At 51.2% G+C, this 22,343-nt stretch overlaps 1 protein-coding gene across 6 annotated transcripts in view; it reads right to left on the bottom strand.

The window, feature by feature from the left end:
- Positions 1–22,343, bottom strand: part of LOC144935147 (protein sidekick-2-like) — a 477,776-nt gene that overhangs the window by 93,540 nt on the left and 361,893 nt on the right. For 4 of the 6 annotated variants that reach the window (XM_078861598.1, XM_078861616.1, XM_078861625.1 and 1 more), the window contains exons 21-26: positions 14,879–15,070; positions 13,418–13,539; positions 9,785–9,900; positions 6,792–6,942; positions 4,052–4,292; positions 3,162–3,277 (exon numbers count right to left, since the gene is read on the bottom strand). In XM_078861598.1, coding sequence (XP_078717724.1) covers positions 3,162–3,277; positions 4,052–4,292; positions 6,792–6,942; positions 9,785–9,900; positions 13,418–13,539; positions 14,879–15,070 — 938 coding nt within the window. The remainder of the gene's footprint in view (positions 1–3,161; positions 3,278–4,051; positions 4,293–6,791; positions 6,943–9,784; positions 9,901–13,417; positions 13,540–14,878; positions 15,071–22,343) is intronic. The other 2 variants (XM_078861607.1, XM_078861640.1) reach the window with 1 other exon arrangement.

Below are 22,343 nucleotides of genomic sequence, written 5' to 3'. Positions count from 1 at the left end.
CTGTCCCCCCCCCCCCTAAATATGTACACGGTGGCTCAAAAGTCAGGACACTTAGGTTATATTTATTTAAATGAATCACCAAGGGTTATTTCGAAACTGACTTACAATAACATGAATGCACGATGCATGCATTCTAATCTCAAAATTAATTCAGGGATTTTTTTTTAAGATTACTGCTGCCTTTTTCAGCATACAAAAAAAAGACTCGTTGAGCACTTATTCAGGCCTGCATAGTTACAAGACGGGGATTGTGCGGTCAACACTGCACCATCCTTGTCTCCCCAGTGCTGATGCTCACACACTGAGCTTGGCACGAACGCATTCAAGGCTGAGTTCACCTTTGTGAGATGAAATTCAGGATGGGGAAGCGGCGATTGCTGGCAAGGACAAAGGCACCGTGCACATCGAAAAGGCAAAGTATTTTCGTTGAGCCTTACAGATTGTTGAGGCAGGCGCTGTTAGTTAGCTCCTGTTAAAACTGCACAAGGGGAGGTGGTCCAGCCAGCACCATGACCAGTCATCTTTGTCTCTCCAGTGATGTTTCCACGGTGAATCAGATTGTCATTTGAGGTTTAGTCGACTGACAGGCAGGGCTGTGTGCATGGGCCAAATGTTGCCCTCTAACTCATTTAATCTAGCCCGTGGCATTACCCCAAACTTACCATTAAAAACTGCCCGTCACAACTTTTGAAATCACACAATTTACTCTCACTTAATTACTGTATTTCGCATGAATATGAGATGCAGTTACATCAAGGTTCCGTATCAATCAAATTGTATTATTATTATTATGAATTCTTATGCACCGCAAACATTCATTATATTAAAGACACGCAGATGAAAATGACCCCGATTTATTCATGTCACGCTCGTGTGTGCGTGTCTTTCTGTCTGTCTGCCAAGACACAAGCAGTCACTCCGATGAGCTCAGAGGCCAAATCAAGCCGCTGGTTCTCATCACCATCACCCCTGTCGGATACAATCCTGTGCATGCTCCGTGCCTCCGTTCATCCATAAGTAAGCAATCAAAACATTAAGTGGCCGACTATATCAAGCCTGCCTGCCTGCGTATGACTTGTGTGGGCTTGCGGAGCAGTGAATGGAGATGGCTGAGGACGGAGAGCGAGTGGTGGGGTGAGACCGCTCAATCAAATGTGCCCCATCTTGACACAATCTGGCCGTCTCTCATTATTTGTCCTTGCATTTCCATCCCCCCCCCCTGCTTATTTTAAGGATTTTAATGCGTCGGCTGCTTAAATCCGTGGACGGCTTGAAGTGCCTTGCAATCACGTCTCACGCAAACCGTTCCACTGTCCTGCTGCAGGCTGCCAAAGGGACCCCCCCCCCCCAGTGGCAGCTGACTCTGCGTGGCACGAGGCGTACACGGCACCGGCTTGCAAATGGGCATTGGTTTTCTCCGCGTAGGCTGTTAAGATGCTTGAATTTAAATGCTTTTGAAATTCAAATTCATCATCGTCGTCGTCGTCAGCCTCGACGATCGAGCCACCATTCCACGATGCGATAACTTCACCTGGCACCTGCGCACGAGCCGATCTCATCGATGCCCTCCTTCGGCTGCCACTCGGTAGTTCGTCTCACCCATCGGCCACCGTCATCCCTTCCCGCGACTTGTCCTGCCCAAACCACCCTTGGTTTTATTGTAGTTGTAATTTGACGTTTCTAACTAGCGCATGTTCTTGAATACATTCGGAAGACGATTTCCGTATTTTCCCGAATATAACCCGCGGGATATACCACTTTTTACAAACAAAACAAGACCCTGCGGGGTGTATGGAGGTGCGGGCTTTCTGAAATTTGTTTTACACAAAACGCAATTTTTGCGGGGTATATGCGTCTGTGGGTTATATGGGGGAAAATACGGTATTATTCTTATAAACACAGTCCGCCTTCCTTCTTGCAGGCTCAGTTACAGAAAAAAAAGCAACCTCTCCACCCTTCTACCCCATCTCTCTCTATCGCCCTCTCACCGTATTCACACTTAATCGTGTTCATCATTTAAACGTGTAGCTAAATGAGCCAATTCATCATCGCATAATTGCAGCATTTCCATCTCTCGCTCGTAATTTGCAATTGCGCAGGATGCAGGTCAACCTGACACAGGGCATTCTTAAAGCGGCACATTTTTTTTTTGTTCTTGGACCTTAATAACCACCACACGCGCCTTCGTCTCCGGCGGAGAGCGGACGGCATATTTTCATCGTTAGGCGTGAGTGGCCACGGGAGCGCTGTGCTCGGCTATTAAGACCACACCGCACGTGTGAAATGTGAGCGTGCAGTCCGGGGTCTTGATTGAATAATTGATGCACTTCTCATCACTGCATCAATCAGGCCTCCTGGTGTCACATTTCGCACCTGGAATGGCTTCATTTGGCGATACTCGCAGTGCCAAATAGTAGGGTAACTTACAGCTTCATAAATTTCCAGTAAAGATCCAGGACGACTATGCCCCCTCCCCTGCCCTCCTTTGTCCTCTTTCTGTCGACATCGGCACCTTCCATCACTCGCTACCCCGAACATCCCCACCCCCCCCATCACCTCCCACATCGCTTCCTCTCACTCATCCTCTCTCTCCTCCATCTCTCTCCCTCTCTGCCTGCCTACACGTGGCGAGTTTTATCTCAACACATTAGAGTGAGTGCGTTGTGAAACAGCAAAAAAATGTGCACGCATCCTGGGCGGCTTAATATAGAAACTGTACATCTGCAATGTTAAGTGTGCGGTATCTCCCACAGCTGTGGTGATGTCGAGGATGCGTATGATGGAATCGTGTTGGTCAGAAACAAAATAAGCCAAGAGGCAGTGGCAGAACGGCGGTGTCGTGGTTAGCGCACTGCAGTATGAGCCCGATTGTGAATGATATCTGAACTGGCATTGGACCCACGTGCAGTGAATTTAAAACGTAACTTCGCTTTAACGTCGATTTATAGTTTAAATCATTTTATATTTTATATTTACGTTTGTTTTCAATTCCAATTTGCTTCATTCCCTGTACTTTATTGGTTTCGGCTTACTGTCATTTCTCGGTGACGCAGGCCACTCTTGCAAGTGAGGTCAGACGAAGCAAACTAAAACGGGACCAACCCTGCGCCGATGCGGCGTGGTGAAGTGCGGCGTGACACGGCACCTGGCCACCGCCTCACCTTGTAGCCCAGGATGGGCCCGTTGCGGTCGGCCTCCGGCACGACGCCCCAGCTCACGAGGATCGACGTGGGGCTCGTGGCGTTGGCCGTCACCTCTTGGGGTCCCGCCGACGGCACTGTTGGGCACGGCGGCAACGTCAGCAACCGCAGTCGCGGTGGCCGGCGACGTTTTGTTTCTGACATTTGTTTTCTTTCTCTCTCGTTCTCGCTCTCGTTTCTCAACCTCATCCCCCGACCGCGCCTCTCCGTGCCACGAGTCGAACGATCCTCGTGGCATCTCGCGCGGCGCAGGCGCCAGACGCGGCTTGCAACTAAATCTAGGGACGTTCTTCGATGGGCACGGTAACGTGCAGGAGCGATTCCAGGTGTGCATTAAGGAAGCTGCATCGGTGTACGACGAGCCACACTCGGTGGATTGTCCGGTGACCTTCGGAGGTCTACCGAGCAACACCTCGTGAATTGTCGAGGATCATTTGGTGAATTTCCATTCTAGGGAGTTGGCAATTCTGCCTTGACACTCGGACAGTTGGCAATAGGTTGGAGGGGGTGGCGTCCCCTCGGCTTCAAGAAAAACAAACCTGCCCGGTAGGATGGGGATGGTTTAGTGATATTTGTATGCTTGTGGGTGATTTGTTCACCTTTATTGTACTTGGCACTGCTAACGTGTTTGTGTACTGTTTGTTGTCTTAACCTTCCGACCTCGCCCCTGCTGGACACCTGTGAAAAAGAGCTTCAAAACTCATCGGATTCCTACGGTGTAAACAAACATTCTAAATTCTGTTTGTTGACGTTATGGGCACGACGGTGATAGCGAGTCGCTGTTGCGAGCACCCCCCCCCCTCCGCACCCCCCCCCCGCGTCCCCCCCCGCCACGCTCCCTCGCCGCTCACCCGACTCCTTGGTGCGTGCCGTGACGGGGCGGCTCCAAGGCCCCGAGCCAATGGCGTTGAAGGCCTGCACGCGCACCTCGTACTCGGTCCACGGCCGCAGGCCCTCGGCCGTGGCCTCGCGCTCCGTGGGGTCATCCACCGCCACGGAGGGCGGCGTCTCGCCCGGCCGGCCCGGCTGCACCACACGGATGCGGTAGCCGGCGGCCGAGGCGGCGCCGTTGTACTGGGACTCGTGCAGCGGCTGGTGGCGGGGGAGAGACAAAGGCGGGTGGGGAGTGAGGGGGGGATGTTAGCACTGTCCAACGGGGACGGTCGGTAGCACTCGGGGTGGCGAATGTTGAGAATGTCCACCGTGGACAGTGTTCACTGTGAGCGGAGAGCTTAACATATGGACACAGATTCCTATTTGGTCTCATATTTCGTCGATGTTTCAAATCACATTCGATGTTTTTTTTTTAAATGGTATTATCTCCATTGGAACCTCCTTTGCCAGTAGAAAAATATTTTTTTTTGTACCCTTTTATCTGGCAACAAAACTGACACCTTTTTTTTTTTATAAGTAAATGCTTACCCCGAGCTCTCATACTCTGATGGTGCATTGTCGTTTAGTTGTGCGCCTTTTGGCGTCATCTGGTCCAACACCACGTGAGACTGGGCTTTAAGAAAAGCTGTCTTAGGTGTGGATCAATCAATTTCAAGGACAGTGCATACATTATCAGAGTTGTGTTTTTTTGTTTGCATTCCGACCACAGGCATTGTGGTCAATGCAAACATGACTCCTTGTAAAAAAGGTGTCAGTTTTGTTTCCAGATAAAAGGGTAAAAAAACAATCATCATGGTATTATCTATCAAACACTAAGGTGACCTTCTTGAACAACATTTATATAGATATGCTAGCAATGTGACCTTGCTATAATAGATATTTGTGCAATCTTGAGATAAAATATTTCAAGAAAATCGTTGGTAGCACTTGCCACCATACGAGACCACACGGAGATTTAAGAATTGCGAGGAGGAGAAACACATATCCCTCAGCCTGGCGATACGGCTATTGCTCAAGTGTTCCGATTGTGGAATCCGTACGTAGATGTGTACGCACGAACCCAGTTCAATTCTCGGTCAGGGCAAACATCAGCGGCGAGGGATAATCTCTCCTTTACCAAAACCCGCACTGACTGGCGTGATGAAGTACGGTAATGTACGGTGAAGCAACCCCACCCCCCATGACCAACGTGGTGTGAGGGAGGCCTTCATCTTGCAGTGGATTTGACAAAGGTCTGTGATATTATTCAAAACTTTTGTAAATGTTTCTATATTTTTTATTTAGCGATGCATTGCGCGACGATGGTAAGCAACGCTCGTTAGAGGCGTATGTCGGGGAGGATGATAATTGCTCGCGACTTCGCTTTACACGCGGGGATTTCTGTCCATCCCTCACATCTGTGTGGTCCTAATTCGAAGCCCTAAAACCCCCGGAACATTCTCCACAAATCCCAAGTGGGAATGGAACCCACACTTTCTCAACTCCTGGGACCCCCGGCTTTGACCTTGGCTCTCACGCTGCTGTCTTTACACATTATTATCCTTACAAACAAGCAATCACAACAACGGCGGGCAGCTGCCCGGACAGCTCTGGAGGGTGAGAGGGGAGTGTGAGGTCAAGGGGTGTGTTCGTGTTAGCTGAGGCCGAGGCATTTGTCTGTTTTCATTTAATTCATCATCATCATCATCATCTCCTCCATTGTTGTCATCATCCTAATGATCATCATTCCTAATCGTCTCAATCTATATCACAAGCATTTTGCCCGTCCAAGGACGGGTGTATTGCAGCAAATTTGAAACTTGCGCAAGCGAAAAGCAGACCGCGACTTGATAGTCATTGCATCAATTCGTGTGCAATTTGAAAGGGTGCGGTGACACAGACCAATTTTATTTAAAGGTTATAATCCCATGTTCATCATGACGTCATTTTTACTTCTGTGTCTCAACAGCGTGACGGAGATCACGTGATGTGAGGGTTCTGCCTTTGTAGTGAGGGTTGTGAGTTGACGCTGAGGAGGGGGGAGGAGGCGCCTCGGCCCCCCATGTGGAGTGACGTCAGCCGCTAATGATTATGAATGGGGCGGGTGTCGATTTGGAGGACGTCACCTTATAATGAGTATTAATGAGGGGGGCTGTTCGATGTGGAGTGACGTCACCTGCTCATGATTATTAATGAGGGGGGAGGGTGCTCCATGTGGAGTGATGTCAACCACTCATGATTATTAATGTGGGGGGGGGGGGTCCATTTGGAGGAAGTCACCTGCTCATGAATATTAATTAGGGGGGCTGTTCGATGTGGAGTGACGTCACTTGCACATGATTATTAGTGAGGGGGAGAGTACTCCATATTTAGTGACGTCACCCGCTCATGATTATTAATGTGGTGGGGTGGGAGGGGGTGTCCATTTGGAAGACGTCACCTGCTCATGAATATTAATGAGCGGGGGCTGCTCGATGTGGAGTGACGTCACGAGCGTTAAGGATAGACATTCCTGGGTGATTATAGTGGGTATACTTCCGAACGAACACCACACCAACAACATCATCGCCACTACCAGCAACACAGACGTCAACAAACAGCACAAACAACAACCAACGACGCCTGCATCAACAACAGCAACCACAACCACCGCGACCAACAACGCACAGCACACCACCACCACCACCATGACCCCCCTCCCACCCCCCCAACACTTACTGCCCAGCGGACCCAGAGGCTGCTCTCGCTGGCCGTGCGGACCGTCAGGTTGCGGGGGGCTTCGTCTGGGGGGGCCGGCAGGGTCTGTATGGTGCGGGTGGCCGCACTGGGGGGGCTCGTCCCCACCACGTTGCTCTGGCGCATGCGGAACCTACGCCGCGTGGGGGAGGAGGGGGGAGGGGTCCAACAATCACAACGAAGACGACGATGGCATCGACGGCGATCTCGGGCGGCCGGCGGGGGGGGGGTGGAAGCGCTTTGAAAATGTAAACGGCGCGGCAAGCCCGCCGGTGGGCATTGCTGACAAAGTGAGAGCTGTCAAGACCGCTTGCCAGCGCCCTGTGTGTGCAGCGGGGGGGGGGGGGCTGGCGGTCGGCGGGGGCGGGGACGGTGTTGGGGGGGGGCATCTGAGAGACGACAGCCAGAACCACATTTGGCAAAAACACTCGCGCAGCCAAAGATGCAGCCCCCTGGGGCTCGACCTGCTTAATCCCGCCCGTGCGCACGTGTGCGTGTGTGTGCGCGCGTGTGTGTGTGTGCGCGTATGTGCGCACGTGTGTGTGCGTGCGTGTGTGTGTGCGTGTGTGTGCGCACGTGTGTGTGTGTGCGTGCGTGTGCACACGTGTGTGTGTGTGCGCACCTGTGTGTGTGCGTGTGCATGTGTGTGTGCGCACCTGTGTGTGCGTGTGTGTGTGCGTGTGTGCGGGTGTGCATGTGTGTGGGTGCGTGTGTGTGCGTGCGTGTGTGTGCGCGCGTGTGTGTGTGTGCGCACCTGTGTGTGTGTGCGTGTGTGTGCGCACGTGTGTGTGTGTGCGCGCGTGTGTGTGCGTGTGTGTGCGCACGTGTGTGCGTATGTGTGCGTGTGTGTGCGTGTGTGTGCGCACGTGTGTGCGCGCGTATGTGTGCGCGTGCGTGTGTGTGCGTGCGTGTGGGTGCGTGTGTGTGCGCGTATGTGTGCGCGTGTGTGTGCGTGCGTGCGTGTGTGCGCACCTGCGTGTGTGCATACCTGCGTGTGTGCACGTGTGTATGGAGCGGGTGGTGCAATGGCTATAAGCGCGCTGCGCTACGAACCCGGGGAGACCAACGTTCGATTTCCTGCTCGATTCCCGTACACGGCCAACATGAGTCGAGAATATCTGAACCGGTCCTGGGCCTCCCCTAGGTCGACTCAGCCTCAAATTAGTACCTGGTGCGGTGTGTAAACATCGCCACTGGGGAGATAAAGACGATCGGGCATAGTGCTGTCTACCCACCTCCTCGTGTACCGTTCCGGCTTTCAATAGGTGCTCGCTAACAGCATTTGCCCCTTACAGTCTGTTAAGGCTTTACGGGGGATCTTTGCCTTTTGTACGTGCACACAGGTGCGTGGACATGCGTGAGTGTGCGTGCTTGCGCTGGCGGGCAGAGTGCGGGCACGGGCGCAACCGGCGGCACGTGAAGCGACGACAGAGGAAGGCGCGTGTGCATGGCAGCTCCTCGCGTGGGCATACGGATAACGATGACGGATGATGATGGCGAGCGGATCGGGTTTATCGTACGCAAAGGCGCAAGCTGGGGTAGGCGGAGACGTTCCCGTAACGCAGATTGCGCCGTGCCGCCTGATGTGCGTGCGAGCATTATCTTGCATCTGCTTCCTCCCGGCTCTGGGTGAGCAGCCAACTCGAATGACTTCTCAACTCGTGTGAGAGAGCGCTCGCGAGCCTCCGATGGCAAAGTTAGCGTTCATCCTTCGCGTGCCAGATTCATCCATCCGTTCATTAGCTCTCCGATGTGGTTCTCAGGCTGTGCCGCTTGGCACCGACGTCCAACGTCTCGCTCCGCATGCTGGTAGCTTCTTCAGTTCAAATTTAGGTCACGAGGAAGTACCCGGCACGTGGAGCGAAACGTCGGACTTCGTTCCGAGGAACGCGCCGCGCAACCCGAGAGCCTGCACGGCACAAGCTGCGCCAAATTCCGATTCATTAATTCGTTTCTTTGTACGCTTCAACCGTGGTGTGTGTTCGTGGGAGTTTTTTTTTACTTGTCGTTTTGCAGAACGCCCCCCTTCCCCCCTCCCGCCTCTTTCTCTCTCTCTCCTGTGAGCTCCTGCAGAGTTCACTTGGTGCGTTTTAATTTTTCTCCACTCAGGGGCGAATTAAGAAAATAAGTGCAGCGTGTGCTTAGGTCACACTTTCGCGCAAATCACTTATGACACATTCAATATTATAACCGTAGGGGCTGCAACGATGAGAATGAATGGGGGCCTCTGTAGCCTTTGCCGAAGAAAAAAGGTGTAAGGATTGCGTGGCCTCGGTAACACATGAGCCTCCGGGGTTGACTTCAACCATTTTTGACAAGAATTGTTAGACCGGCCTCTCAATGTCTCATAGCAAGTTTTCCCTTCAAATCTGTTGAGATATACAAAAGTTACGGCTGAATGGGCAGAGAAAGAATCGGTTTTTTTTTCATACACACACACCGAGAAAAGCCTCCATCAGTATCAGGGCTCATTCTTTCAGGAGGGTACTGTGTTGGGATACCGTATTCTCTGGATTATAAGATGCTCCGAAATTTAAGACGCACCTACAAATTTATGCCGGGTGTAAGGTTTTGCAGATCCGCTTCTCACACAAACACACACACCCAGTTACCAGATGCTACAACGTACCCCTGACTTTTGCTTTAAAATACAGGGGGGTGGGGGGAGAAAAAAAGTGAGTCTAAATCTGGAGAATACGGTAATTGGCCAGTTCATGTTGGAACTGTTTGTAGTGCAAGTGGGATAAGCAGGAGTGCCTGGAGAACACCCATGCTTACTAGGGGGACACATACAGAAAGGTCAGCTTTGCTGCAGACCTCAGAGGGCATTGTTCTAAAGAGCCTTGCCGCGTTTGATCAGCACGCATTCATGATGGCCTGGGCTTGCAAGAGTGCGCGACAACAAATGTTCAGACTTATTAGCTCACTAGACCACGGGAGATTTGGGGTAGGGAGGTGGGTGGGTTATCGCGTACCGGTACTGTGTGTAGGGCCGCAGTAGCGGCACCTCCAGGGAGCGAGCAGCCGGCAGATTGTCCAACTCGTGCACCATGATCCACTCCGCCTCCTCCCCGTCCGCTCCCGCAATCTGCTGAGGTCACACGGGGAGCGATGGTGGCCTGGTGAGACTGGCACGGAGTGTAATATGCACGTCGGGTTTTTCCGGGGGTTCAGCGACCCGAAAAATATTTCCGCGCCCGGCACACCACACCGAGTATACGTCTCACTATCGCTGCGGACGCTAGTCACATGCCACCTGCTCCGGTCGACCAGAAACTTGCCTCATTGTTTCAAATGCCGCGCATGGAGAACCGGCCTTACCATCGCACCAGGGACAGCATGCCCCATCTGTGCTGCTACCTCATCCTCACATAAGTGTTCACAAAATCAGAGGACTTGTGGCTTAAACTGACAGTGCAGTTTAATTAGCGGCAGGGCTGTCCCACGGCTGAGATGACTTTCGAAGGCACACGCTTCTGCTTTGATGGCTTAGGGCTTTCAACTCCCATCTCAGCCACTGCTGCACTTTAGAGGGCAAGTCCTTTCTGCCAGCTTACGGATGGGCGAATGCAAAATTGACGCAAACAAAATATAACAGTGGCCAAATCGCCTACCAATTTACCGAGCTCATTCCGCTCAACGTCCTCTCTGAGAAAGCTGCGAGAATCAGTCAATCACTGGGAAGCACGCGAGCATGGCAGAGTGTGAAGCCAATTAAAATGTACTTCTCAAGGGTGTGATGATGAAATGACCAATGGATTCATTCGTATCGATTTTTAAGGTTCATGATACAGGCATCAACCCGCTTGCCTAACAATTCACGTCTTTCAATTAATCATACAAACGATGCGTGTGGGCACGCTGCCGCCGTGGCGCTGACGGTCAGCGCCCTTGGCTTGCGATGCAGAGGTTGCCGGTTCGATACGATCTTTTGGCGCAGCAGTTGGACAAAAAAAAACAAATAACCGGTGCAGATTTCGTAAATCCCATGCGCCACGTCTGGTTGGGTAAAGTGTGTGTGCCAGCGGTATCGCACCGCCTAGTCCAAGTCATCTTGTCAGCATTGCAAAATAGGCCAAACACTCTCCAATGGCGCTGTCTGGAGCTCCCTCTAATCGAGGCCCCTTCTGCCAGCAGTGGCGTGACCAGGAAATTGCAGGGCTCCACCTTTACCTTCATGATTAAGGGTGCGAAAGATAAACCAAAAAAAAACAATTAAAAAAGAGATGGTAAAATCGAGGCAACCAAAGAATACATCTGTGAATCGAATCGTGGCCATGGAATGTGAACTCTGACAGTCCAAATAGCCTGCCACAGACTGTTGAGCAAGTGCTGCTAGCGAGTAGAAGAACTATGAAGGCTGGCACGGCACACGAGGGGGTAGCACCATGACCTCGGGGAGGCCTAGGACCGGTTCAGATAATAACAATAATAATTCCATGTATATAGCGGTGGCTTTTCATCAAGGATCTCAAAGCGCTGTACAGGACACAGCAGCAGCAGACACTCACCGGTGTTGGCCGTGAGTGGGAATCGAACTCGGGTCGTCGAGTTCATAGAGCAGTGCGCTAACCACGGGGCTGACTACTCCCCCATTAAATAACACGCAAACACACGCGTCTATAACATACAAAAAAAAAGACAAAGATCTCCCGTATCGCCTGAACAGACTGTTGGGGCAAGTGCTGTTAGCGAGCACCTACAAAGGCCGGCACAACACATGAGAGGGGGTGGGTGGCCAACATCATGCCCGGCCGCCTTTGTCTCCCCAGCGGTGATGTTTACACACCACACCAGGTACTCATTTGAGGCTGAGTCGACCTAGGGGAGGTCCATGACCGCTTCAGATAATAATCACTGGTGTTGGTCCGTGAGCGGGAATCGAACTCGGGTCGCCGGGTACGTAGCGCAGTGAGCTAACCACTCCGCAACACACACACACACATTTAAAATAAACCCTGTGACAAGCACAAGGAGCTGCAAGGCAGCGGGGCTTGACAGATGCAGTCACATTGGCTCATTTCACAGGAGTACTCACGAAGCCTCCACCCCCCCCCGCCGTCGGCGCGCTAAACTCGCCACCGCACGTGCAACGAAGCCCGTAAGGGAGCGAAGTGCAAGTCGCGTGAACACGCATCGTTTGACGATAACGTTCTTAATAAAAAAAAGCGAAAAAAACACACACCGACGCACGCACGCACGCGCGCGAAATAAATATATTTTTTGTTGTCGTTGCTCTCGCTTGCAGGAACTCAACGCGTCTCGACGCGGAGTGGTTATTAGGCGGCGGCGGTTGTTTAGCGCTCGCGTACGACGGCGCGATTAATCACGCCCGGTTAGATCGACGGATGGCCGCCGTGAGCCGCCGGCGCGGCACCGAGCGCCGCTCTGGGATCGGCGCTTGGGCCTGAACGGGCCCCCCCATTCGGGGTTCGTCGGTGAAGATCCTCAAAGCCGGACCCTGACCTGAAGACTCCCAGGGGGATCGTCGGCCCTGCCCTGGCTGGCGCTTGGGCCTGACCGGGCCCCCCCCATTCGGGGTTCGTCGGTGAAGATCCTCAAAGCCGGACCGTGACCTGAAGACTCCCTGGGGATCGTCGGCCCTGCCCTGGCTGGCGCTTGGGCCTGACCGGGCCCCCCCCATTCTGGGTTCGTCGGTGAAGATCCTCAAAGCCGGACCGTGACCTGAAGACTCCCTGGGGATCGTCGGCCCTGCCCTGGCTGGCGCTTGGGCCTGACCGGGGCCCCCCCCATTCGGGGTTCGTCGGTGAAGATCCTCAAAGCCGGACCGTGACCTGAAGACTCCCTGGGGATCGTCGGCCCTGCCTTGGCTGGGGAGCAGCAGGTGTCGCGGTTAGCCCTACGCTGCGCTGCGAACACGCCAACTCGAGTTCCAATCTCGCTCACCGTCAACACCAGTGACGATTTATCCGAACAGGTCGTGGGCCTCCTCTAGAACGACTCGGCCTCAAATGAATACCTGGTGCAGTGTGTAAACATCGCCACGGGGGAGACAAAGGCGGGCTCGTGTGCCACGCCGGTCTTCATAGTTGATCGCTAACAGCACTTGCCCCAACAGTCTATTCAGGCTATATAGGGGATCTTTGTCTTTGATCCCTGGATCTCGATGATACCATTGTTGTTTCTGGTGGTGCTGAATCCCAATTGCTTCTTCCTGGGCTGTGTGGCAGCATCTTTCTCCTCTCATCTCGTGCTTCCCATCCCTGAGCGAGCCACATCTCCACAACCTCATTCCTACCCCTAATGTAGTTTATTTGACAATTCTGAGCCATCTTGAGATGTGTTTGATGGTGGTGGAGATGATGACGGAAGTTTAGATGGTGCTGGTGGTGCTGGTGGTGCTGGTGGTGGAAATTGCCGTGGTGGAGATGCTGTTGGTGGAGATGGTGATGGTAACAAAGAATGCGGTCCTGGTGGAGATGGTGGTGGTTTGGGTGGAGATGTACGTATAATTGCATGTTGAACTTCTTTCACACCGTACGTAGCCAACCTCGCTCATCAAAGGTGTGGGTGGTGGTGGTGGCATTGGAGATTGTGGTGGTGACTGCGGAGATGGTGGCATGGGTGAGGAGGCGATGTCCACTGACCTGGGCCTCCACCACCCACTTCAGGATGGACGTCTTCCCATCAAAGCCGGCGCGGAACTGGAGGGCCACGGAGCGAGGGCCGATGTTTGACACGGCCACGTTGGAGGGGGCCCCGGGCAGCTCTGAAGGGTGGGAGGGAGGGAGGGAAATATGGCGAGTGAAAGGTGAGAGTAGACCTCGATGTCCGTGGAAAATGTAATTGTGGTGTCGATGGTTTTTTGTTCATTCGTCAACTTCATCATCATCCCATTAATCATCACAATCGTCTCAATCAATCATCAGCACCATAATTTTATCATTTGAGGCTACAAGTTATGCGCTCTGTTTTCATCATCATTGCTGCAAGCGTGAATATTACATTGTTTTCATCACCATCACCACTGCCATCATCACCAACATCGTTATCATCATTTCATTATCATCTCAATCACCACAGCCATTATTTAATCAGCTCCACTATTTCATTATTGTCGTTCATTCTCCATCATTATCTTTCTCATCACATTGGCATCGCTTTCGCCACCGCTTCCATAATTTAAATTGCAGTAAAACGATCATTAGCAATCCACTCTGATTAAGTCTCAAGCTAAAAAAAGGTTTGTTAATAAATTTTCGTAAAAAATATTCGGTTACCCCTATGCGTTCGACAGTGAGTGAGCAGAGTCAAGAGAAGCTTCGGTTAGGATGGCATTGTTGGCAGGGTATGGTAATATATATACCGCCATACAATTATAATAATACATTCAACTAGTGAATAGGATTTAGCGGTCTGGCTCGTGCAGCCCTCTTATGTGTTCTCGGGTTGAACATCTCGCTGGAGTGAGCTCCTACCGGGCACATGGAGCGAAACGTCGGACAATGCGCGGTACAACGGGAACACGTGTTGGAGAACTGCCCAGTCAAACTCGCGATCATCCGGGGCAAATGTGGCCATGAGCAGTGGCGCAAATAAAATAAAAACATGGATAATTCAAAGCAAAATGGTAATTTGGCTCATGACAAACTTTAAACGAATGTGAAACGCTACGCAAATGAGTACCGATACACCCTCTGCGTTGTCCATCGTGCCTGCTGCTCTCGCTACCAGCCACTGTGTATATGACGCAAAGCTGCAATGTCTAATGCTGGATTGCCACGGTTGTTAAATATTGTACCAACTATTTTAGACCTGGCGATGAGCACCCTCGATGGAGAAAGTGAATGACAGGCAAGCGTGGTGAGATTTGACAGCCGAGGCATCATTGACGTCCCCCTCTAGCATCCAGTCAGGGGAACAAGAAAGATGACCATGACGATGATAGGAGTGTAGAAAGTAGAGCACAGCCATCAGCAGTGGGGTGGGGGGGCTCAAGGCTCCTACCAATATCCTTGTATGTTTGTATGTACGTTGAACTGCTTTTGTATGTTGAACCATACGTAGCCAACCGTGCTAATCGGGGGCGGGGGGGGGGAAGTAGGCACCTGGTGGAATTCCAGAGGAGATGGTGGAGGCCGAGGTGGGTCCGGAGCCTCGGCTGGTGCGCGCCGACACCTCGATCACGTAGGTGGTGAGCGCAGCCAGGCCCGTGACACGGTACTCGCGCGTGCTGTTGGGCAGGTAGTGCGTGACGCGCGAGTGCGTCTTGTTCAGCTCCTCCCACGACACCTTGTACCCTGGGAGGGCGACGCAGGGAAGCAGCGATTCATTCATTTCAGCTTGGTCTGTCTGGGTACGGTGACCCGGCAAATATTTCACGGCGCGCACCACATCAGGTTGCCCTCTCGCCGCGACTGTGGCTGGTTGTCATGCGCCACATACTCCAGTCGACCCAGTGACCCGCAAATACTCACCCCCGCCTCCGATGCTACATGGCTGACCCTGGGTGGATTACGGCCGTCTTAACATCATGAGCAGTGAAGGTGCCACCCGTCAGCACAGTGGAAAAAAAAAAGCCTTCTCATTGTGTATGGCTCAGTGAATAGCAACTTATAGATCTATATCCAAGATTGAAAGGCGCGCGATGGCTTCAGGTGAGGCGGAGTGAATTGCTGCTGCGGCTCCTGCTGCCGCAGCCTCTGTTGAAGCTGCGAAGTTGGCAGCGGTCCACCAATGTGCCCCTCCGGTTCGGTCAGTGTCTCCGCACTTCCTTTGATCCGCCACGTGTGAAGGTGGCGACCGGAATTGGCACGGGCCCAGGTGGAAAGGGGGGGAAGGGGGGGGGTAGCCCCTTTAATTCCCTGCAACCGGGGACCGTGCCAACTACGTGACGTCATGAGAAACAGGCGACCATCGGCCGCGGTCACCGCGCTCGCAGCCGCCGTCGCCGCCGTGTGAAAGTCAATTTGAGCGGGGCATGCGCTGTTGGCAGGCTTACGCTGTAAATAAAGCGTTAACCCTTTAACCTCAGACGCTCGCCACATTGCGAGCCACTGCACGCAGTCGGCCCCGGCTAATTGGAGCCAGCGAATGAGGACACGCGTCTGACGGGCAGCGGATGTTTTACGCTCGCAAAAAGCAGCATTGCCGTTTTTTTTTTTTAATATCATCCCCGTCGATGTATAATGTTTTTTTCGACGGGTTAAGGCGGCGGTTCTGTGGAAATAATCACCGCCGTTCTATGTGTCCCGGCCGTTTAATTTCCGGGCAGTCGTATCAGAAATTGTTAAAAACCTACCCACGTCTTTTCAGCCTCCGCATCCGAGTTAAACCATAAAATCGCTCGCAGGTCGGGGTTATACAGTGCCTGTGGGATGCTTCCGATGGTGTTTTTTTCCCTCCCTCTCCAGGCTTCCTGGCAGTATTAATCAGGAGCTTTCCTTATGCGGCCGTATTTTACTGCCCACCCTAAAACACTCTTTCATTAAACGCGATGGATTTTTTGGCTTCTGAGTGGGGGACCAAGCCTGCAATTTATAGATGGACTCTCACGCACTCCCACCTTTCCCTCCTCTCTCTCCTCCCTCTCCATTCTTCTTTATTTCGCAGACTTTCAGCCACCTTTTACCTTTTGCTCTTATTTTCTAGCTCCCTCTCTCTCTCCCATCTACCGCCAGCATCTCCCCCCCCAACCCCTCCCAACTTCTGCATTTGTCTATATTTTTGTCAGCCTTGCGCAGCGTGGAGAGACTCATGCTGGTAATGACACAGAGAGACAGGGAGAAGAGCACGTGAATCAGGGGACAAATGCAAGTCAGGAGCATCATATTCATCTTCATCCAGCAGTGGAGAGCTCAAATATGATGATAAAAACGTAGAAAGATGCATGCTTTGAATTACACCGAGATATGAGAAGGGGAAAGCATCGATCAGGAAACCAAAAAAATTGGTGACCTTGCATCGATTGTTCAGGAAGCGCCGTGGGCTTGGGGAAAAACACATCGTGCCCAGAGGGATGATCACGGTCAATGGACGAGACCTGCGCCAGAATGGGAGCCAAAGGAGAGAATGCCCTCCTTAGAGAATAGCATCGCATAACCACAAATTATGGCGACGGCGTGGGGAGGCAATCATCTAGCGGTGGATAGACCATGGCTCATGATTACGTTTATTATGACATGCCATCTGCCTCTTGTTCTTTCCATCCACCTATCCAGAAATATCTCATCGTGCTCACTCCCCAAATCGTCAGTGCGATTGCGACGAACGAGGCAAGAAGTATTCCAAGCAGAGAATGTATAAAAAAAAAATACAATAAATTCAAAAATATATCCAACACATTGCGTCTGACAGCCCCTGCCATCGGCTTTTCAAATCCTGTGTAATTTAATTCTTTAAACCCATCATTACAGAAATAATTATCTGCTATTTTTACAGACTTGCAAGGAACACAAGGGGGGTTTGAAGATTGCGAGGATTCTCATTGTCGCACAGCCGCAGTCATCTTATGCACTGACCTGACTGTCTGGGCCAGATTTAGTGGAGCGGATGGGGGGTTGGAGGGGTGGTGGAGGATGGGGCGGGGGGGGAGACATTTGTCCACGGCATAAAATTTGTGCCAGATGGCTGGGCGGTTCAATGAGCATCTTACAATGGGAAGGTTGCCAGTTCGAATCCTGGTATACGGATAAACTTAGCCCATCATCCCTCCAGGGTTGATAAAATAGGGGTACCAGCATTTGAGCAGAAAACCACGTTCACAGGCACCCTATTATATTTTTGTTACATGTTCTATGACGGTAAATATGACTTCTTTATTTATGTTTCATGAATGGTCGTTTTAAGTTCATTCTGTCATTCTCTCCGCGTACCGTAACAACGTACGAATAGCGTTTTGCATGGAGCAATATGCCCCGCGCCTGCGCGCGTATCGGTGTATTACTGCAGGCGTATGCTCGTTGCGAAAGTCAAATTTGCTATAGTTTCATTATTTACAAATTTACGGTTTATGTGTCTAAGCGCAATAGGCGTCTGCTGGATTGTTTGGTCTTGTGCGTCTAGCTGGTGCTGATAGTGTAATTTTGATTGCACAATACGAAGTTTGGTGTTTGCATTGGACTCCTTCCCAGCAGTGAGGGGTTGGGGATTTTTGTGTGGGCGTGTGTGTGTGTCCATAGGTGTGTTTGCGTATCAGTATGCAGCAGGTGCTTACGAAGAGGAATTGCCCCAACAGTCTGTAAGGCTATGCAGGGGATGTTTGCCTTTGTGTGAGTATATGTGTATGTGTGTGTATATATATGTGTACATGTCAGTTTGTGTGTGTGTGGGGAGCGGTAGTGAAACTGTTAGCACGCAACCTGGCGAAACAAGTTCGATTCCCGCTCACGGCCAACACCAGTGACGATTATATGCACCGGTTCTGGGCCTTCCCTAGGTCGACTAAGCCTCAAATGAGTACCTGGTGCGGTGTCTAAACTTTGCCACTCAGGAGACAAAGGCGGCCGGGTGTGGTGTTGGCCACCCACAACATTGTGTGCCGTGCTGGCCTTCATGGGCGTGTGGAGTGTTGAGTGAACTTCGCTATGCACCCGGCGACCCGAGTTCGATTCCCGCTCACAGCCAACATCTGCATTGGTCTTGGGCCTCCCAAAGGTCAACTCAGCCTTAAATGAGTACCAGTAGTGGTGTGTAAACACCAGCTTTCGTGGGCCATGGCGGGCTTAATAGGTGCTCGCTAACAAAATTTGCTCCAACAGTCTGTTATAGTGTATGTGGTGGTCAATTGTCTTTGTCTCCATGTGCTGGGGCGTGTTGGGGTGGGGGTAGGCGGGTTCCGGCCCCCCTTGTCTCCCTGTTGGACTGTCTACCTGTCAGCACCACCTGGACTTCTACAAACCAACTGGCCTATCTATTACCCAGCCTCTTTGCTTTTCTAAGCTCCTGCCTGTTCCCCTGTCCGTGTATCGGCCTCTCTGTGTATTCTTACTTACGACCCTTCAATTGTGTACACAGCATCGTGGACACACACGCACTACAATATAATTAACAATGCCCGGGAATGGATTTGGTGAATGTCTACTGGATCCTTACGGCATAGGTGGGCTATTGTCTAAACATTGTTCGTAATTATTTTTGCACAGGACTGCAATTCTGCAAGTGTCACAAGAACACATATTTCCACAATGCAATGTGCCAGCAACACTTTAGAATTTTTGCTTTTCATGTAAATTCGTTTTTTTAGTCATCGTTGTTTTTATTGTTGAAGGATGTGCTGTTATTTAATAGCTACAATTAGGCAACTATTGAAACCCAGCTTAAAAACTGGTCATCAGAGAACATTTTAACAGTCATTCTCATCAGGCCCCAAAGTGTAAAGTAACTCTTATTATCCATACTCTTAGGTTTTTTCGGAAAAGTCACGTAGGTAAAAAATAAAATTAAAATTAATGAAAGTAATAATATAAATAACATAAAATAAAAAATCACGACTTTTCGGAGGCAACACAAGCTTCCGTCTTCAGGTGGAACCGTCACAGCACGATTGCTGTATCAAGTAAAGAGAAATTCCAAGAGACCCGACCTTGTATATATTGGTTGAGGGTGGGAGGAGCCAGGGTAGGCCCCTAGAGAGGAGTTGTTTTATGATAAGGTTTGTGTGGCTGCGACTGCGACTGCTGCTGGGACTTAACTCTTTATTTATGTTATATGAAGAAGGGGCATTTCCTGAAACGTTCTCCATTGTGTATATATTTTTTCATTTAACGGCAGGAATACTATTGACCAACGTGTCGAGTTGTCTTCTGGTCTTTTGTGCCCGAGAAGCAACGCAGCATCACCCAGCAATGTTGAATTATCTTGCAGTCGTTTTGCAGCCAGTGTTGACACGTTGACTTGATTGCTGTACACACTGCGGCATTTTAAACTGTGATTTACAACGCTTTTGTCAGTCCACTGCTGGATGAAGGTCTCCCTACACACTGCCTCGGTCGCTCGGGCGGTGTAACCACACCTCACCGCGCGCTGCTCCGTGCGGGTTGGTGAAGGACAGATGCCCAGGATCTATTCGGGTATCATCTCTCCGCGCTGATGTTAGCCGTGGTCGGGAACTGAACTCAGAGCGCCGAGTTTCATAGCGCGGTGCCTTGGCCACTGCGCCACCGCTAGGGTTGTCACCTCTGAGCTACAAATAAAACGGAGCATGTCACAGATAAAAGAAAGAACGTCTCACGATAATAGCAGTGGGGAGACCTTACATGCACATCCATTGCCGTGATTCGTGTATGATTATTACAATTACGACTGCTACGCAACTGACACGAAGCAGGTGTTTTCATGCAGATTTCCCAGTACAGCAGCAGTTACCGCAACAAGATGATGATCCGGGGAAAACCAGGACAGGAGGCAACCCCAGTCACTGGCCACTGCCCCCCCCCATCCCATAAATACTGTACAAACACGATACTGTACACAACAGTAATAGCAGCAGCAATGATACGTATCCTTTCACCCAGTGAGAAACCCATTGCGACTGCAATTCACTTTTACGGACCGGGGGGGGTGACCTGGGTAGATCACAGAGGTGAAGCGGTTCTCATCTCGAGAGTGACCGAAGAGTTAAGGGAATCGGGGGGGGAGGGGGGGCTTAGGGGGAGGGGGGTGACACAGAGAGCCCCAAACGGGGATTCAGCGCCCATCCAAGAGATGGCGGCTGCACCGCGTTTATTTATCTGTCCGCGAGGACACCGACGGTCCCAAATGATTTTACATGACGGGCCGGCGCTTTTAAGTGGTGCGCCTCGTCAAATGGAGCCGGCAATGAAAAATGCCCGAGTCAATGTTTTTTGTCCTGCCGCCGGGCCTTGATCAGTCTCTTGTTGCGTTTGCGTTCAGCGATAACTCCTAATTTCTCCCCTCGATCCGACGTGAGAGGTGATTGATGAGGAGGCGAGGGGGGCCGACAGCGCCGTGCGCCGATGTGGAGCTTTCGATGGCGCGCCCTGCACAACCATGTCCATCGCCGCCCCAACCGCCATCACCACCACCACCACCACCACCGCCGCCACCACCATACCAATAAAAACGAAACCCACTACACTTGTCATAGTTCAGCCGGCCAGTGGGCTCAGAGGTCAGAGTGCTGAGCTGGAACTTGCTGAGAGACAGGGTTTCAATCCAGATTTCAGCCACCTGCAATTAAGCCAGGGTTGCAAGTGCACCGAATTGATGGTCTTAGCAGGGTTATCAATGACTGCACACCCCCCCCCCCCCCCAATAAAAAAAATTAAATTCAATGATGCACTTCTTTTGGTTACCTTCCAGGTCTGAGAATGATAAACGTCGCGCAATGAACATTACTCTCCGTGACAGTGTGGGTGGGGAAAGTGCTGCCCCCTAACTGCGTGGACCAGAGTTCACGTGAACGGATCTCAGGAGTAGCTCTGTCATCTCTGCTCCTGTGGTCTCTTCTCCAACGCCAAAGGTTGCACTGCCCTGCGAGGGATCCGAATTGGTTCGTCATCTGATGACGCAATGCTGATGGGCAACAAATGGGATGAAAAAATTGGTGGACAAAAACAAAACATGAACACAGCTGGCCGGCCTCCTTTCAGTTCCCGAGTGCTCTGTTCAAGTGATCTGCGCAGTGCTTTCCTGCATCGGAAATGACCTCCAATACCATCCGCTGTGATTTGAACCCTATTTCCCACAACGAGATTTGTGTTCATAATAATCGCAGTTATTATTAAAAACATGAGCGGTAAATGGCGCTACGTAAGAGTTGTGTGTGTTTTTGTTTTTCCCGACGGGCAGTTTCAAGAAAACGAACAGCCTTGTTTCGTAAATCTATTGGACTTTTTTTATTGCATCGCTCGTGTTTTGTTTTCTATGGTCCAATGTCTCCGTTCAAAAGCGCTCATTTTGCTCCGTGTTGACTTTTCTCTTCGTTTGATTCATGGCACTGCCCGCTCAGCGTCTGAGAGATCCTTTTTTTTTGCAATTTGACGCTAGACAAAAAAAATAAATTGTATTGCGTTGGTCTAGAGGTTTTGTTTTTCCTGACCGGGCAACACAGATGGTTTGCATTCTGCTGAATACGCTTTCCCACACGAGTACACAAAGACACACAGACACACATTTGGTATAACGCCACCACCACACACTCACTCACTCACCCCCCACCGTCTAGAATCTGAGATGTCCCCAAACAGTGATTGACGCCGTTACTTATTCCAAGACCGTGCCGTCAAATAACTCGTGATTTTTACCCCCCTCCCAAACGTGTCTTTGTGGAGGGTCCTTGTGGGCAGACTTGGTTGAGTGGTGGAGGCCCAGGACCGATTCAGACATCACTCACAACAGATGTTGGCCGTGGCTAACATCAGGTCGCCGGGTTCAGAGCAAAGTATTGCCAACTACAACGCCACCGCTCCCCTTACATACAACAAAAATAAACTGTACCTCATAACACTGCACAATCACGATAACATACGAAACAAAGTATTTAATTTCGCATTACTTTTATATGTACAGCCCTTTTGTCAATCCACTGCTGGGTGATGGCCTCCTCACACC

The sequence above is a fragment of the Lampetra fluviatilis genome, chromosome 1 (genome assembly GCF_964198595.1).
Source record: "Lampetra fluviatilis chromosome 1, kcLamFluv1.1, whole genome shotgun sequence".
NCBI lineage: Eukaryota > Metazoa > Chordata > Hyperoartia > Petromyzontiformes > Petromyzontidae > Lampetra > Lampetra fluviatilis.
Note: the sequence above shows the minus strand (reverse complement) of the source record. Positions and strands in the feature narration are given on the sequence as shown.